This window comes from Mya arenaria, chromosome 11 (genome assembly GCF_026914265.1).
Source record: "Mya arenaria isolate MELC-2E11 chromosome 11, ASM2691426v1".
Taxonomy (NCBI): Eukaryota; Metazoa; Mollusca; class Bivalvia; order Myida; family Myidae; genus Mya; species Mya arenaria.
The window spans coordinates 47,598,163-47,617,373 of record NC_069132.1 but is presented as its reverse complement, the minus strand read 5'-3'; the positions used below and the strand labels follow the sequence as shown (position 1 = coordinate 47,617,373).

The following is a 19,211-nucleotide window of genomic DNA, read 5'->3' as shown; positions in this document are numbered from 1 at the left end:
CCCCCCCCTACCCACGGTGTTTAAAGACTCACCATTATAAAGCACACCGATTACATGCATGTGTAGCTATACCTAAAAATATTCTCATCTTTTATCATTAAATACAAATTTATAGTTGATATGCAAGATTTTGCAGTGTTATTGACCAGGACTGTGTGGATAGGAACAGTTCATGGTGGGTTAATCAATGTTGATCTATAATTTCTCTCTCCCCTGGGACACTCCAAGCTGTCTCCTTAATTCCGTAACTAGAAGTCTATGCTCTGGACAATACAGCACAATAGAGGACAGTGCTCCCAATCTCTGAACGTTGCATTTTCCGAATTACAAACAATGGTGCAGTGACTGCCAAACTATGTCCCATGTTCTCTAGAGACTGTAATTTAGATTTTCACATTGACTATAAAGCACAACTCTTTCTCCCATCTATAAACTAATTAAACAAATGATGAAACTATAAGCTCCCTGTAGAATCTAATTGAATTAACTCCCTTTATGACTTGGCCATCAGACCTGAGATCAATTATTTACCTTTCTCACTAAAAAGCCATCGTAATTATATTCTACTGATTTACAAGTTATGAAAGATTATCATTACCACTAGCGGATTTAGAGGGGGGCGCATCCGGCGCGCGCCCCCTCTAAAATCGTCAAAGTTTACTTTTTATGTCAATTTAGGAGATAAAAAATAATAAAATACGCCAATAATGCATAATTTCCAACTACAAATTGTTATTTTTTCTTGATTGCTTAACCCCCAATCCATATGCAAACAGTTTATGCCATACACTTTCGGTTCAGAGGGAGGGGTGCAGGTCAAAAGGTTGCGCCCCTAAGCTACGCCCCCTCTAACGTTGATTCCTGGATCCGCCCCTGATTACAGCCCTCACAACTTAGAGAAAAAATACATTTTCAAAGTAAATGAAATTCTACACAACCTAAATAAAAGATACAAGGTAATACCAAACGAAACATTTACATGATTCCAAATACAACTAAAGGCAGAAAATGTGTTTTGATTTGCTCTAAATTAACTCATAAAAGATCATATTTTACCAAAATGAAAGGGCCAGTGATCTGTGTTCTGAAATACATTGCAGAAATCAAAAGAATAGTTGATGTAGTTAGCTGGTTCAATGAAAACTCAAAGGTAACAGAGAGCATCGGATGATTGGCTTGTTTGCATGCTTTTATCCTTTAATCAGCCAATTAGAAACATAGATGTCTAAACAACCTTTTCATTAGAATAATAAATGAGATTTGCTTCCTTTTGCGAGGTTCCCTGCTGCTGCATTATGCAGCATGGAATTCCACTCCTTTATATACTAAATGAATAATTAATTTTTACATACAATTGTATCATCAACACACAAAGGAAAAAAAAGCAGACTTTCTCTCATTGTTTTTAAAATTACAAGATCTAAGGATTTTCTACTACTTAAACCAAGATTTATTCTTCCCAGACTTTTGTTTTAAATATTGATCTTAAGTTTTAATGATGCTAATCCATACTAGGAGTTTCTGGTGGGGACCAATATTCCTGGTTGGATGTAATCTGCCAGACAGCAAAAGCAGAAGCTGAAAAAATAACTATGGCATGTCGCAAATTAAACATTCTTTGATGTATTGCTTGGATCGTCATTCAGAATTGCACCCACTTTTTGTTGTGTAAACATTTCATCATTTAACACTTACACTGCTATATGCAGAATGTATGCAAGCAACTATTAAAAGATAGCAATAAATCACACATGAAGAAAATATTTCACCATTGAATGTTTTTCAGAATTTTCGAAGAAATAAGGTTCAGTATGACATTAAATCTCTTTTTTTCTACCTTGATGTTTGTCAAGTTCCTGTTAAAACTACTTTCTGTGCGGCAGCATTCAGGCGATCAATTTGGGGACTAAATGTTATTTTGCCGGTGTTTAGTTTGCTTCCTCTTCCCAATAGATCATACAAGCCTTGTTTTTTTCCACAAAGCATTGATTAAATTTATTCCAACTTTTCAAATATGGCCAGTATCCTGGTATCTGAAAATTCCTCTTCCTGACTTCCTGACTTATTTTCATCTTTTCCACAAGATTGCATTTCTCATTTTCTTTGAAAGGTTTCCATAGCAACTATTTAAAGATATAACCATGTTGGACCTTGGAATGAAAGCAAAGCTAATGGGACTGCATCAGAATCCTGGGACAACATTATCAAATCCAACAGGTTTAATATCTGTCAAATCTTTTGTCATGTATTTTTTCCAACTGATGACATTTTTTTATAATGTTTTAATGTTTCTGCCTTTTGTCTTTTTCAGCATCCATATCCATCAGAAGAACAAAAGAAACAACTAGCACAAGATACAGGATTAACTATATTGCAAGTAAATAATTGGTAAGTAAAAATGTTTGATTTGATGTTTTTTTGGTTGTTAATTTGACCAGTCAAGTGTGGTACTCAAATACAACAATGCTGGCAAGGACAAATGTTTTAAATCCAAGACAAAAAAAACTTAATCATAGAGGATAACTTAATTCAAACTTTAAAATTTTGCCTTCTGGCATTGTAAACCCCACTTTTTGAATTCACTTGTAGAATGAAAATAATAAGGGTTTCATTATCGCTGAAAATAAGTGGAGCTTTAATTTTCTTAAAATTTATGTCCCTATGGTGAAAATCACCAGACTGACACCAAGTGACTTTATATCCATTATCAACACTTTGGAGTGGTTTTTGCTCAGTCTCCTTAAGATTACCTGCAATGGTCCATTTCTATCTCCAGTTGAAAACCCCCAACTCAACAGATCTCCTTTTTGAAGAGTTTCATTTCCTGTTTCCAAGTGTGTCAACTTGTTGTCAGGCTATGTCAGCAAAGTTTTATCTCAGTTTTTTTTCTCCTTGATGTTGAAAATACTTGCCTGGTAACCAGAATTATGGAATAAACAGGGATTAAAGTTTATTTACATGGTTTATTCAGTTCTGATCAAAGAATAAATCACTTTCAATAAACTTTTAAGTAAAATACCCAAACATGGTGAGAGTGGTTTAATGGTATAGGTGTCCGTCTTTCATCCAATAGGTCAATGATTCGATCCCATCCACTAAAACTTTCCTATGACTTTTCAAAATGGACAGCTGAACTGGGGTATGCTAAGCATGATTCTATAAGCTTTCAGCTTTTATCAAAATCAAGTTAAAATAATTTAGTATAAACACATTTTTCTTAGGTAGAACATTAACTTATGATATGGTAATAACTATTGTCTTTGTTAAGTTCTGACATTATCACATGGTGAATCAAAGCTCAAATTAGTGCAGCTTAATGTAGTGTGACCAACTCTGTATGGTGTGTGACCTGCCAATTAGAACACACAACAAAAATAGGGGAAAAAACACTGATATCTGCATATAGCTGCGCAATCTAATTATGCACTTTTATGAAAAAGGCTGCAAAGATTTTTTATGAAATTCAAGATGGTGTGCATTGTGAAACAAGTTCAGATCTGCACAAAGGAAAGACAAGCTAATGAATTTTTGTGAATAAAATCTTGTCAGCATGCAATTGACCTGCTCAACTAAATAGGCAACTGGGAAAAATATATTTTCTCTGCTTATCAGTGATTGATAGCAAATTAATTTGTACTTCAATTTTAGCCCTAAAGACAAATATACATCATAGCTAATACTCTTGACATATTACATGTAAGAGTTAAGGGCTTTTTTTATAAATGTCTGGTTGATATTAACAAAGAGGGACTCCTATCAATGCTACATAAATCAAACTGAGAGAAGTGTAATAGAAACCATGAAATGCAATTAATTGCAGAAATACAGAATTCTGGGAGTTACAGGAAACCTTTGAAACCTTTGCATGGCTTTAAAAGGAAATTTTGTGAAAATAAATGGTTGGCTTTGACATATATGGTGTCCCCTAAGTTAGGCTTTATTCTGCAATAAAACACAGTTTTCTTGTTACTAATAGCTCAACTGTATGGCTGTACCTGGTCTGAAAAGGATCTGAATCAGTTTATTTTATTTTTCTTACTGCTAATTACTTAATGAAAAGAACATATGATTCATGAAGACATTTCATGATTTCAGTCGCCTCAGTCCGTAAGCTGGTCCAAATGTATTAAAATGTAAAATATATCTGAAGATTTAGTAAAACATATTAAGGTGATAAGTTAAGACATAAACTTTATATTATTAATATAATAGTAAACTAGCTTAATTAAGTTATTGGGCGGAACTGACTCATGTTTGACGCTGGCATGCCCTGAACAACATCCCCATTCTAATAACCTGGTTTTCAATGGAAAACTGGTTAAAAAGTATATTAGAAAATAAACAAAAGTGCCAAATGTCACAAAATATGGCCTTCCTATTTTTAGGACACCAACTTTAGTGAAAATTGGTTGTACATTAGCCAAATTTAGAGAGTGGACACTGTTAATACAGTTTTTGCCAATTTGAGGGTCAAATATCTAAAGTAAAACTCTAGAGTGACATTAGCAATATGATTTGTTATCAAACTTTTCCAAGATATTATGTCCATACACATTCTGACCAAATTTGATAAGACCGATTTTAGGTAATTTCTATAATTAACGAACGTTAACCTTCAAGAGACTCCAGTGATATGGCTGGTTATTGAACATGTTCAAGACATCATGCCTCATAATAATAATGCACATTTTAACCAAATTTGGTGATGATTGGACAAATGCTTTTAAAGATATTGATCGGACAACAATTACTGGATGCCCGCCGGTCCATACTACACAAGTGAAACTATAATAGGTCACGTTCTATAAACAGGCGTATAAAAGATAAAAATAAAATAAGTGCTTAAACAGCAGGTACTCTGGGTTTTGTAATAGGGGACCACATCCGTTACACAATGGTACACAGTTTTCTGAGAGGGTAAGATATAAATACAATTTAAACGAAAGTTGTCAACATTTGAATGCTTGTTGTTATTGTTTTGAAAATGGTTGTGGCTGTTGGAAGATAATAACTTTAAAAGAAAGTTACCCTTTTTGTGAACAGTTTTTGCTATAAGGTAGTTGGGCAATGAGAAGATTTCATGATACCTAATTCAACCCATTATCTATATTTTTTCTCCTAAATATAAACAATTGAACTCGCCAAAGCTGAGAATGCCCCCTTAATTCCAGCTCCAAAATGGTCACTGTTATAATACATTTATGATTGATTGTTTGATAGGTTCATTCATGAGTTAGATAGTTTTGAGTTTGATTAAATTTATTTATTTATTTAAAAAATAATATGTCATTGATTTATTTATGAATGTTTTTATTTTGGTAATTGATTACAATATCTCTACACATTATAATGTGTTGTTATATGTTCTTTTTAACTACCACAAGCTTTTTAACACAAATTGGCTTGTTTAAAAAAAATCATCAATAAAATACCACTTATTTGGGCTGGAATGATAACTAAGGAAACTGTCAAGCAATAATTGATTGTGGCACGCACAAATTACTTTGGTAATCAAATTTTGAAAATGTTTTGGCATTTTAATTATGCATGCCTTATTATTTAGCCATACATATATTTATAACAATAGCATTATTCGACAGTGTTGGCCTTTTAATTCCAAGTTGCCTTAAATAGCAATACATTTTTTAAAGTATCATATTTTTGGTACAAATAAAATATAAAAAAATCATGATATTAACTAACAAGAGGCCCAAAAGGGCCTATGCTCTACTGGCATGGCTTTTGTGGTCATATCAATCCAGAGCATGTATGTATGGGTAATAGGCAACAGACATATAGTTTATGTTTTGTGTTTGGGTTACCTGAAAACGTAGCACATTCAACATCTGAGCCCAGAAAGTATTGTAAGCAGATTAGTTGCATGAACTATTTTAATATGTGCCAAGTAAAAGTCATCTGACAAAAAAAAATGCTTTCAAAACTGTACTCATAGTAAAAATGTCTGTAGTTTTAAAAGTTAAAAAAAGTTGGTCAAAAGGTCAAAGTCAAGCGCATCCTAGGACAACATTGATCAATTTGAACAAACATTCACAATCAATTGTGCTGAGATGGATGCACGAACACACAAAAAGATTTTCAAACCTTTCCAGATTTATGTTTACCAAACCTGTGAACCCTGGGTGTGGCCAGTAATGACACCAGGTGCATAACTTAAACATTCACAACCAATTTTGTTAAGATGAATGCACTAACTACAGAAATTAAAGCTAAAAAATGGCCTTTGGGCTTTCAACAAGAACAAGGCAGAGTAATTCACAAAATCAAATGCAGAAGCAAAAAGCAAATTGTCTCCAAAAATCCTAGACTTGCAAATTATCTCCCTTAACTCTAGACTTGAATTTACATGTACATGTAAACTTGGCTAAAAATAGAATTCGATCATGCAGACCTGGCTAAACATAGAAAGCATTTCTTTAAAACTTTCATGGCCCATAATCTAGGCATTCATGGGCGGATCTGGCTGGTTTTCGAAAGGAACCAAGCTCTAATGGATATCTAGATACTGTACAAGTTTCATTGAGATACAATCAAAACTGAAGACTGTATCGTGTTCACAACCAATTGTTTACACAATAGCATTTTTTTATACTATCAAGGGCCATAATCTAGGCATGCATGGGCGGATCTGGCTGGTTTTCGAAAGGAACCCAGCTCTAATGGATATCTAGATACTGTACAAGTTTCATCGAGATACAATCAAAACTGCAGACTGTATCGTGTTCCCAAGCAATTGTTTACAGACGCACGGACGCATGGATGCACATAAGCTCTTCTGGTCTGAGCTAAAAACCTATGACAAAGATGAAAACTTTTTTTTGCCGGCTGAAAAATTGCCTTTTTAGTCAATTGTCAAAATGCATAGATCTTTAAAGGGTCAGTATTCCATTCATTTCATAAAATCTGTAATTTTCATTTCATATATGAAATAGGCTTGTACACTCATAATTTTATGCAAATAGAATCCAGCAATTTTGGTTTAATCAACACATCAATTTGATAAGATCATAAAATAGCTAAAATTTGAAAATAATAATAAATTATTCATAAATGAGCTTGAAAAAAGAAAGAACCAATATTTTCTTAAAAGTTACATTACATTAATTATTCAAAACTACTTAGTGAAATCCCATACATTCAATCTTTAAAGCAACACAATTTTGCATCAAAACTTTGGTGCCCCAATTTGGTGCAGCTTCATCAGAAGTCACAAATTTTATATTATATGATCAAACAACTTTGACCCATAGTTTTAGGTAGTGGTGGATTTATTTCTTGTATTTTTGATCTTTAGGTCCTTTGATTAATCCCCTGCCACAGTGTGGGGAGGGCTATAACTTACTTATGCATTGATGGATTACCATATAACTTGGTACAATACAAATGTTGTCCTCATTGAGTCAATGTGCAGTGACCTTGATCTGGGGATATACCTCAAAGGTCAAGGTCACAGGAGACATTTAAAGGTGAGAGTACACATGCTCCTGTCTGCGCTATAACTTACTTATGCATTGATGGATTACCATATAACTTGGTACAAATGTTGTCCTCATTTAGTCGTTGTGCAGTGACCTTGACCTGGGTCCATACCTCAAAGGTCAAGGTCACATGAGACATTTAAAAGTCAGAGTGCACATGCTTGTGTCTGCGCTATAACTTACTCATATATTGATGGATTACCATATAACTTGGTACAAATGGATCTCATTGAGTGACCTACTTTTTGGAAATTTTTGTTGTGACAACATAAACATTTCTCCTGGATCTCATCAATTTCATTATGTTAGTATTTAGAAAAACAAAATGTTACTTTAAAAAAACATCAGCAGCTGTCCATTGGACTGCTTTGTTTATATCTTAAAATAGGAGAGGTAGAGAATAAAACCAAATGTCAAAGGATGTTGTTTTCATATGTGCAAAAGGACCATTATTCAGCTTTAAAACTAATAGTTATTTTATTTTATTAAATAAGATTTTGATTAGTGAGTAATAGATGTTTTAACAACATGCTTTTATTTTTTTAGCATGTTTGAGTATCAAGCATAGCAGGCTGAAATAACATTGTTAATTCATTTTTCATTTGCTTTGCATGATGTCATTTTGCTAGTGTAAAATAATCGGGACTTGTCTATGGCAGCTTCAAATTTTAACATTAAACTAACATTAAACTGGTTTATAAGTGATATTTCTGCATCAGTATGTCATTTTATAGCCCTTTTTAACAGAAAACATTACAGAAATAAGATTTTTATGAAAAATACAAAATATTGTTGATCTGACCATATTTTGACGTCTCCTTTCCTATCACTCACTCAGGTAGTAAAAACTTGATTTTCCCAAAGTTTGTTTCAGATTTATTTATTATTTATACATTCTACCAATAAAACATAAGTGCAATGAGTCATAAAGTTTGGAACCGTTACATGCATGCATATATGTTTAATCACTAGTACATTGAAAAACAACCGATTTTTAAACCATGAGCTCTGTCATAGCACCAAAAAGTCAATGCATTCTTTAAAAAGTACCTTAGTTTATATTCTCAGCAAATATTATGAACGAGAAGATGTCAAAATGGTGATAAATTATAAAGAAAGTCTACATATTTTTTTAAATGGCCCTTGTACAACCAAATACCTTTAATCTATTGCAAAATAATCAAAATAAATATTGAAATAATTAATTAATCATGATCATAAATAATCTGATAAACATGAGCAATGTAATTGTTTTAAAGACTAAATAATGTCAACATGTATATTCTTAACAAATAACCATTGCCCTTTAAATATCTGGTTATGAATGGGGATGGTATTTAAATTTTATCAGATATATGCATCAATTATTAGGCAGATATATATCAATCTACTGATCGGGATATGCAAATGATCAAGTTACCTACATCGACTGAGTTACCTTCATTGCGATCTATCTTCAAAAACATCTAATTATGACTGAATTGTCTGATATGATGGGAGATTCTGTATGATTCTGTATTCCAGAGATATATGTTCGTGATTACAAGTCATTATTCTTTACACGGCTTGCTTATTACATACCTGAAATTGGGAACAGCCTGTTGTGAATATGATTACGGTGTGATCTGAAACTCCAGTGTGATCTGAGACTCTGTGCTGAAAGGGATGGTGATATTATAGAAAAGCATCAAAAATATGATCAGATTTATCCATTGTGTATTTACCATAATTAAATTAGGGGAAGTGGCAACACTACACCAGCAAAAACTTAGAATAACAGTCTACATTTCACATTCAAAAGATGCTGCTGATTTGAAGATGAAAATGTAGACAAAACTCACAAAGCCTTGAAAATGGTTTATTCATATGCAGAAAAATATAGCACACACACGATTATCTGAAAACATAAATATTCCATCAGTGTCATCCAGTGCCCAATGGAAATGAGTTTGTTTCATTTTAATGCTGCATTCAAATAATCGGAAACATGCTACAGAGATTGTTTCCAGATAGAGGAGAAAATGGGTTGCAATATCCATGCTCCTGATTTTAAATTCTATTTTAAAATCTGCTTTAAACAACTCCAGTACTTGTGGTAGAAAAACAGAAACCATTTCAAAATTGACTGAAATTTTACTTTTAACTTACAGCTTATCTACAACTAAATTCCATGGACTGAAAATGTATATTATTGTGCAATCATGCTATAAATGTATACAGTTTATGGCTATTTATCAAAGCTAGAAATAATGACGGCAACAGCAAAAGAGAAAATCTTGGAAGAACTTGACAGAACACTTGCCAAGAAAATAAAGTAAATTTCTTGCTGAAAGGACTAGCCCTAGTTTTTCAGAACAATTAAATTTAAGCAAGAACGGAGATACCTTTCAGTTTCATTTAGGTTTAAATGATATCGGGAAGGAAAGAAACTCAGAGTAATGTTTATATAGTACATGACTGTTCTTGCGTCCTTCATAAGGACTGAATGAGCACCAGAAATTTACAAGTGTTTTCAAGAGCATCTCAAACCTTCAACAAAAACAGTTATTGAGAATTTAGTCAGAGAAAAGGGAAAGATCTTTTACACTAATTAGTTACTTGCTTTGGCTGATGTGTCTGCTACTTTCAACCTCACTTATCAAGAAGAATCCGATTAATTTGTCGCCTTCAAATACACATGAAAAGGGCCCTGCTTGATTGCCTCTAGAATTAGTTAGAACAATGCCATTAGAGACTTAGCTCTACAAATTATCCATGATTAAACCAGCATTTCAATAAGAACAAAGCAAAAAATCTTCCAGACTAATGACTAGAGAACAAGTTTGCACCAGGTTCCTCATGTTCTATAACTTAGAAACAGTGGTATGGTTATGATTAACTGACAGAAAAATGTTGTCAAATGCCAACCATCATGTCTTATTTTCTCCAAAGACACTTCTCAGAATATTTTAATGCAATTTTTTAACCCGCTTTCACAAGTTGACCTAAACTCATTTTTCACATTGATGCCCAAAATGCGGGCTGCTGATAAAGAAGACAATATGATCACCCCAAAAATCTCCTAGAAACCAGTTTGGCAATATTGGTCCTGTTTGGTTCAGAGGTTTTTCGATTGTTGGGACACCAGCATGCATTGCGTTCTGTGAATTAGTTTAGGAGATATCTGAGAGATGATCAATAAAGAATCCCTTATTTTGAACCCTGCCCAATTTGATTAAGTTTCCATTGTACTTTCAGAAAAGTTTTTACCAAATATTAATTATAAATTGAAGGAAGATTCCTTATTTTTGAAATCTTTATTTTCTTTGCTTTAATATCTTGTGTAAAGATGAATTTGTACCTCGAATGCAGCCGGAAACTAAATCTTTTTTCAAAGACCTCTTTTGATGGAAACCAGGTTTCAAATGTCTGAAAATACAGAAATAAGAATTTCAAAAGCACAGGATTGCATGAAAAATATTCAATTCTTTAGAAATATGACATGAAATATTTGGTCAGTAAACACTGCACAGTTCTTTTTATTTTGGCCAAGTCTGAACTTCACAAGAAACTCCACATGGAGCTGCAAATGACCTGAAATAAGAAAGTCACATTTAATAAGAAAGTCACATTTTCAACTTTTACCAGGCTGTGGTTTTACAAAAATGTTGAAAATAAATGCATTGCAGTAGCTGTGATGAAGGCAAACAAATGGAACATAGGGTGAAAAATTACAAACGAAAAAAGTTTTCTATAAAAATTATATCTGTCTGTTCAACCAAATTATTTGCGAATAACATCAACAAACACATGCGTGGGTTTTGTTCTGAATGGCCACTTCAGTTCAAAAAGTGTAGTGCATAGTGTGGGTAATCCATCAAAAATTCAATTTTTCTTTTTATGGTTTTCAGACAAGTCACAATATTCAAATTTCAAGGCCTGTCCAACACATTTTCAAATAATACCAGCCAACAATGTAAAATTATTGCAGTAAAGTTGCCTTTCAACTATAACATTTTTAGAGGCAGACAATGCCCAAATTGACTCTCAGTATCTTTTAGACAGAAAATTGACCATCAATTACCAATTAAAAACTACCACACTTTAACTGTTGCCTGCTACCAGAAGTCAATTTATAGAATTATTCAACATCAGTGTTATAATCTAAGATTTTTGATAGAGCTTAGCATGGTTTCTAATACTATTAAACTAAAAACAAAACTTTTCAGTCCAGAATGGTCATTTCTCATTTTTCCTTGAGCATTTAGTCCATTTTTTGCAATTTAAAATAAGAAGTTTTCGGAAATACACCTGCATAGACAGGCAGAGAATATTGCATGCATGCCGTTTTTATGTGTGTGAGGAGGCATTGAACTTCTATTTCATCAAAACAATACATTTGGCTGCATGGAATTAAATGAATCAATGACTCTTTTTCCTGCACATTTTTTCCAAAAACAGCATTACCAAGAATGAAATTGCTTACTGTAATGCGACACCTTTTTTCAGGGGCGTATGTAGCGATAAGTTAGTACAAACATTGCTTAAACATCAGGTAACTGTTGAAAAAGCCAAACAAAAACTATTGCTAAATATTTGCAAAAATGGCAAGTGGTTAGACCCTTAGGTATTGTGTAACTAGTACACAACAAATCTTTTAATTAAAATTGCATACATGTAGCTCTCCCCATCTGCACAAAATGGCATATTCTTCAAGACTCTTTAACAACATGAAAACAAGTAAAACTGAAACAGTTATCTCAAATCTTGTTAGAATTATACAGGGTTTATCACAAGGGTATTCATTAAACTTCCAGAGCAGTAACAGTTTGAACGTTAACAATGATGACATTAACAATCTTGTTAACTTTAATAAAGTTCTAAACATTCGGCCCATGATGTGTCTTCTTTCAGCTCCTTTCAGATTCCTTTTTTGAGCAGCTCCATAGTTAAATAACGCTAAATCTTTATCTTGCATTGTTACAAAACTGTCAAATATTTGAGACAAGCTTTTTTTTCAAACAGACACCCTCACAAAGGAGATCTGGTAAAGAGTGGCCCTATAATTTCAGTCTTTGAGACAAGAACCAGCTAATAAAGGGCTGTAACCCATCATTATGGTTTCTAATGAATATGCTTCAGGCTTCCTCTGAAAAAGAGCAACAAACAAAAGGCAAACAAAAAGAAATGTAAATTCAATCATTTTAAATAGCACAGAATTTAACTCAATGATAGGGGGCCAAAATAAATGATACCGACTTGATATTGCTAAGTAATTGTAATTTGCACTGAAAAGGAGCTGCATGGTTGTGCAGAATTTATATAAATTAAGTTTTTTAGCATGACAGTCTTGAAAATAAAGTATTTATCAAAGGGCCAACCTTACTCAAATATTGCTCAAATAACTGATTCTTCAGAAAATAAATTATATCTTTACTGCTATTAAATTGATTAGCATATCTAAAGTAACATTTATCTGTCAAACTACCATAAAATTGTGCAGTCATACTTTGCAAAAAACTAATAAATAAATCAAGTCAATGTAACAAATATTGTTTAAAAGTCAATCACACGTAATATGGGTACATTTCAAACCTGAATTTCACTTAAAATTTTCCAACAAAAGGGGCTTAATTTTTCCAGAGGTTTTGAAGTAAAAAATATCATTTTACAATTAATTGATTAATCTTAAAATGTTTTGCTTTTGAAGTGACAAACTAGACAAGACATTATCTTAATGCTGAAGTTTGCCCTGAAGTTTTCAAACCAGTGACAGGATCGCGCCATAATTTGTCAAGTATGGTATAAAGGTGGTTTACTGATTTTAACAAATGACAACATTGACAAATGGAATTTATCTCTGTAGTAAAATCTTGCATATCTGTAGAGTTAAAACTACCCTTGGTTATTTTCATTATCATTGTCTCATAACGTTTTAAACAATTAATATGTTAATTTAGTGTGCTGTAATTTGAAAGAAGTTTAAAATAAAACTGCTAATAAAAAGGTTAAAACAAGACAGATTAAAGGAAATGTTTAAAATAATTAAACAAAAAATGAGCAAGCAATGATGTTGAAAACTTCTTGACAAAACATGTCTGGGTTATCTGCAATTCCGGATTCAGAGCCTCAGAGATCAATTACCAAATGGATGTTAATCCGGTTAGTTTTTTAGAGGGTGGGGGTAATAATCTTCTATGGAATGAGTGATCATGAGGACAAATGTTTTACATGCACAATAAACATCCAAGGTGTTCTGTAAATGATGACTTCCTTTGGCTGACAAAGTAAAGGGGAATGGATCAGAAAGACCAATTCAATTTACAAGCATGTGATCTGAAAGCATGTGGTTATCAGCAGATGAAAAAAATCTTTCAAAACAAAATGAAAATTAAACGGGAATCATAAGCTCTTGGAGCCCAGTTTGTAAAATCAACATTTAACAAAACCCATGAAAATAACATTAAAAAAGACAGAAATATGCATAGAAATTTAAACTCATTTGCGCAGACGATCATAGTGTTTCTTCTGGTACGCAAAGTGTACATAAAAAATTCACTGACTAATGATAAGATTTAAAATGTATGATCCAAAGCGCAAAAGAATACACATGCTACATGTATTTGTGATATATGTACACAATTACCATGGCTACGTAACTATTTAACTGATGAGATAGAGTATATGAAGAGATCTTCTAATTTCTAAAGGACAAGATTAATGCTTCCAGTTTTGTGCCATGTGTGAAGCACTTCTAAATAAATGTTGACAATGAAGAATGTTACAAGAAGGTTCTACTTTTTGAAGCAGCTTGCCAAAAATCAATGTTTTTTTTGTAAGTTTTACTGACCTCATTATTCATTATCGGCCTGAAAGTATCTCAAAAAGTGGTAAAATGGCCTCGTAAGTACCTACCATCCATTTCGGCTGTACCCCCATATGGTTGATTTATCCAACTGGGAACCTGTGACCCCAAGACCCCAACCCCCAGCTTATTTTCAGGATTGATAATTAGATTCTGTTGACACCCCTGAATACATTGCAGTCAAGATAATATGAAATTCTGTGGTTGTAAAACTTACCCCAAGCATTTAGGAATGCATAAGAAAAAGGTATGCAACTCAGATACCATATATATAAACTTGATGTGTCCACATATGGCTATTGACTGTACAAACCATAGTTGCCAATTTAATACATACAAGAGTAATTTTCACCACTCGCAAATGAGAGTGTAATAGGTTTATACTCTAGTTAATGTAACACGCAAAACGGTCATCAGGCTATTCGCATACTATTTAAACTGATCATAAGTATTTGATTGACTAAATTGTCTCCTTTGTAGCATAAGAGATCATGAGTAAGATCAGAATGACTGACTACATTTGTGAAAAAATTTATGCTATGATCAAATTTCATGAAACTTGGCACACGACCGATCTTGTTAAATCTGAGGTATGTGTAAGACAATACTGACTGGGTTTTAAATCATAGATAAAATATATAATTTCCTAAAACAATGCTATCTTCACATAATCATCGTGGGATATGACAGAGTCACTGCTCTAAATTATTTAATATTGTCAAATACTGGCAAGGATCATAACTTTGTCTTGTTTTTGTTTAAGCTGATAAAGATCACTTAAAACAAAGGGAAATGGCAAAATCACAGCTAGTTCATTATAAGATTGTTGGAAGAAGACTTATTTAAATACAAACCTAAGATAGATACAATTGTAAGTAAAGCAAAAGCAATGACATTTTAAGATCTTCCTTAATTTATATTTTCAGCGCAAGTCCTTGACATATGGTTATTAAACTTAACAAAAATAACTGCCAACTTGCTTCAAATATCATTTAAATGCCATTGTTAATTGGTGTAGCTGTTAGAATTATGACTTTTTCAAAACCTCTTACTATTCCTGTTGTTCGCTAGTTAAGAGGTTGGCAGAATCCATTAAATGATTATAAATTGGTGTATCCAAACACTGTTAGGTGATTTATGTGTGCTGTAAGTCATAATCAGGGAAATGAATTTGCATCTTCAAAGCTGTAATACCTATTACATGGTCATAACCAAACGTTTTTGAAAAAAATAACAACCAAATTGTAGTTAGAAAAAATGATTTACAGATTTAAACTAATTTCATTCAAACTTCTAATCCTCATGGGTTAGTATGAATAAAACATTAAAGACAGCAAACTTTCTTTAACAGCAACTTAAAGGCATCTGGATACATACTACTGAACCAGTCTTAGTCTTGCTACATTTAAATGTTTATCATGTCACCTTAAGCTTATTGACTATTATTTCTGTACAAATATTTTTTTGGGGAAATGTTATTTTTTCTTATAAATAATGATCACAAAAGTGTCGGAAGAAAACAACAACCAGGAAACTTTTACTGGCCAAAGCACTTTTGGACCATTTGAAAGTAAAAGAAAGTAAAGTAAAAGAAAGATTTGGTGTCTCTTTAAGAAATTATTACCTGTATTGAAAGGGACAAAATAAACGTCAAACAAATGCACTTCCTGTTGATCTGTCCTGTGATCAGGACTCCACAGGACATTAAAGACAGAAACATTGCACGACCATTATTCAATGACAACAATCTTTCAATTTTCCCTGGGTACATGCTTCAACAATTCAATAAAAATCATTATGAAATGTTGACTGGTGTTTGCGTCCATTGTCATCCAGATGTAATAGAAACTGACAATCTGTAGTGTTGTGTCCCTATCTAAATGGTGCTTGGTCAACAAGCCTCACGGCTGATGGGGTTATAATGACCCCCTATCATTGAGCAGCTAACCTCTTTTGTCCACCTTAAGGGCTATCTGTCTGCCCGGTGTCCAAGTGTTCACTAATTTCTTTATGTGACCCGCCCACTCAGGCCTTCCTGAGCCCGGTCACACAGTAACTCATTACCTGGCTATTGTGCGCGCCCAACTTGACCTTCTGAATTCCCCAAGCTCACGTATCAAACCCCTGGCTGCTCATTTAAGGGCCATTACCACAAGGGGCTAGAAATTTGAATGGTTTGGACCTCAACAATTTTTAAAGCTGCACTCTCACAGATTAAACTTTTTGACAACTTTTTTATTTTTTGTCTTGGAACGAGCCAATTTTTGCGAAAATTCAAGGAAACCAGTTAAATAAGACTGCTGACAAAAATAAGATCGCAGATTTGTATATTTAAGTTCAAAAATTGATGTTTAATGCATTTTTCTTTAACCGTTAGTAAACGGTTTAAGCCATAAAACATTAATTTTTGAACGGAAAGATGAAAATCTACGATCTAATTTTTTGTCAACAATTTTATATCGTTGGTTTGCAGATATTTACGCAAAAATTTGCCCATTCCAAGACAAAAAATAAAAAAGTTGTAAAAATGGTATAACTGTGAGAGTGCAGCTTTAATGGTTCAAATAAACCTTTTTGCTCAAAATTAAATTTTCAACCTAAATGACTATGAACATGTCAAAAACATTGACAAATTTTGGGATGACTAAAATTCTAAGCAAAAACTACCTTTCAGGGTTGACCGAGATGATCATATTTCAGTCTAATAGAATTTCGGGGCCCTTATCTGAAATTTTAATTTCCGTTTCTATAGAAACAAAATTAAGAAAGTTTAGCAAAAGGTGCCAAATGAAATAATTTACAGTTCAGGGTGAGGGAATTCTACTACAAATCTGTGAAATCCTGTAACTCCAGTGCTGTTAGGAAGTGTTGGGTTACAGCTCATTATTAGCAAGAATTTTAGTTGCTTTTTCCTGAGATGTTTTTCTACTGAGTTTTTAATTACCAACCAAACCATCTGGAATGAGTTTGCTTGGTCCTGAAGACAGGCTATTTAATCTTGTTCACTGGTATCACTTACTGTGGGGTGGTTTTTTTTTTGGGGGGGGGGGGGGGGGGGGGCTGGTCACATATGTAAACAAGAAGGCCATTGTGGCCCTTTATCGCTCAACTGAGGATCAATGAGATTTTATTATTGATGTGGGTCATGTTTCAGAGAAGAAGATTTTCAAAACTTTACTATAGGAGTTTTTAGAAATACAGGGCCGCCAGGGTAGGGCTTGCTTTGACCCTAGATACATAATTTAAACAATCTTGGTTAACAGCCACTACATGAGGCTACATACCAACTATAAAAAGTCTTGGCGTTCTATATAGAAAACCTGTGATTTCAGAGAAGTTATTCAAACTTGTTTACTGTATAAGTATATAGAAAACTTGTGTCCCCTGGAACAGGGCCATTTTTGACCCCAGGGACATAATTTGAACAATCTGGGTAAAGGACCACTACATTCCCCTGTAAAATGTTTAGTCATTCTTCATGAAGTATTCAAGAATGATTCATGAAGTTACTTCATGAAGACTTCAAGTGAAAGAAGTGAACAGAAACTAAGACTTTTTCATAAAAAACTCATGAAACGACAGTTCACGAAGTATTCATGAAGAGACATATGCATGAATTATTCAATGTTTCATGCACAGCCCACGTTCATGAAGAGTTCATAGAGTTTAAAACAAGCCAAATTCATGAAGTAGTTCTATCATGGATTTATTCATGAAATGATAAACAACTCTTGTTCATGAAAAATATAAAAATATATATATAATACAATTTGGTCATATATTGTCAAAAGTATATCTCTCAGGATATAGGGTAATTTTGTTCCAGTAGTAATATACTGTTGTGAATTAAGTTTGCTCGCTGTGCCCTTCTTATAGTATTATGCACCAGTCAATTGTAACCATGGCCCCCCTAGGTCCAGGGAATAGCAGGGACTTCAACTTTCGGTCCAACCCCGGCTAAAATCCCCGCCCTGCGGAGACAAACAGATGGTAAATTCCCCGCCAAATGCCCCCGAACCCCAGGGACTCTAGGTAAGGCCCATTCCCCGCAATATTGAAAGCGAAGACAAAACCACCGCATTCAACCGGCACTGCGGGGCCACCTGAAAGGTAAAAACACAGCCCTTTTCCCCGGTATACCCACGGACCTGGGGGGGGGGGGCCTCGGTTACAATTGACTGGTGCATTACTCTAACTATTATAACAAATTAAATACAAAAAAAAATTGCGTGAGTTCATTATTGTTAGTCGCGCAATCTTAATTTTATAAGCTTAAGAAACTGCAGGCTTGTTGCGATCTTAAATTTTTTAAGACTGCAAGCTTGACGCAATCTTAAGCTTTACTAAGATTGCGGGGTGCTTTTTGGAAGCTTGCGAAACATAAAAGGTTCGCAAGCTTAATTTCTTCGCACACATCCGCAAGCATAATATTTTATCTTAATAATGTCGCAGCAAGCTTATGGTGAACTTGTCACGAGCTTGCGGCAAACTAGTATTTTGGTTTGGGCTGTGATATTATTAAGCTTAATTTCTTTCAATGAAAGGCTCTAGGTCATTACATATATATATATATATATTAAATTATTTTTTCTTAGGAATATTTCTAGACTTTTTAGAGATTTATTATTACATGTATAAGATATAAACTATAAATAGTTTTAAAAACTCTTCAAGTATGATGCATTTATTATTTCAAGAATGCTTTATGAATTTTTTAACTCTCTTAAAAATTCATTAAACCTTCGTGAAATTTCTGATGAATAGTTCATGAGTATTCTAAGGATATCAAGTTCATAAAATATTAATGATTTATTTTTTGAACATTTCATGAATATTTCTAGAACTTTATGAATTCTTCAATAATTCCTCAT

At 33.3% G+C, this 19,211-nt stretch overlaps 1 protein-coding gene across 2 annotated transcripts in view; it reads left to right on the top strand.

The window, feature by feature from the left end:
- Positions 1 to 19,211, top strand: part of LOC128207547 (homeobox protein Meis1-like) — a 130,967-nt gene that overhangs the window by 73,187 nt on the left and 38,569 nt on the right. For both annotated transcript variants that reach the window (XM_052910528.1, XM_052910527.1), the window contains one exon: positions 2,312 to 2,388. In XM_052910528.1, coding sequence (XP_052766488.1) covers positions 2,312 to 2,388 — 77 coding nt within the window. The remainder of the gene's footprint in view (positions 1 to 2,311; positions 2,389 to 19,211) is intronic.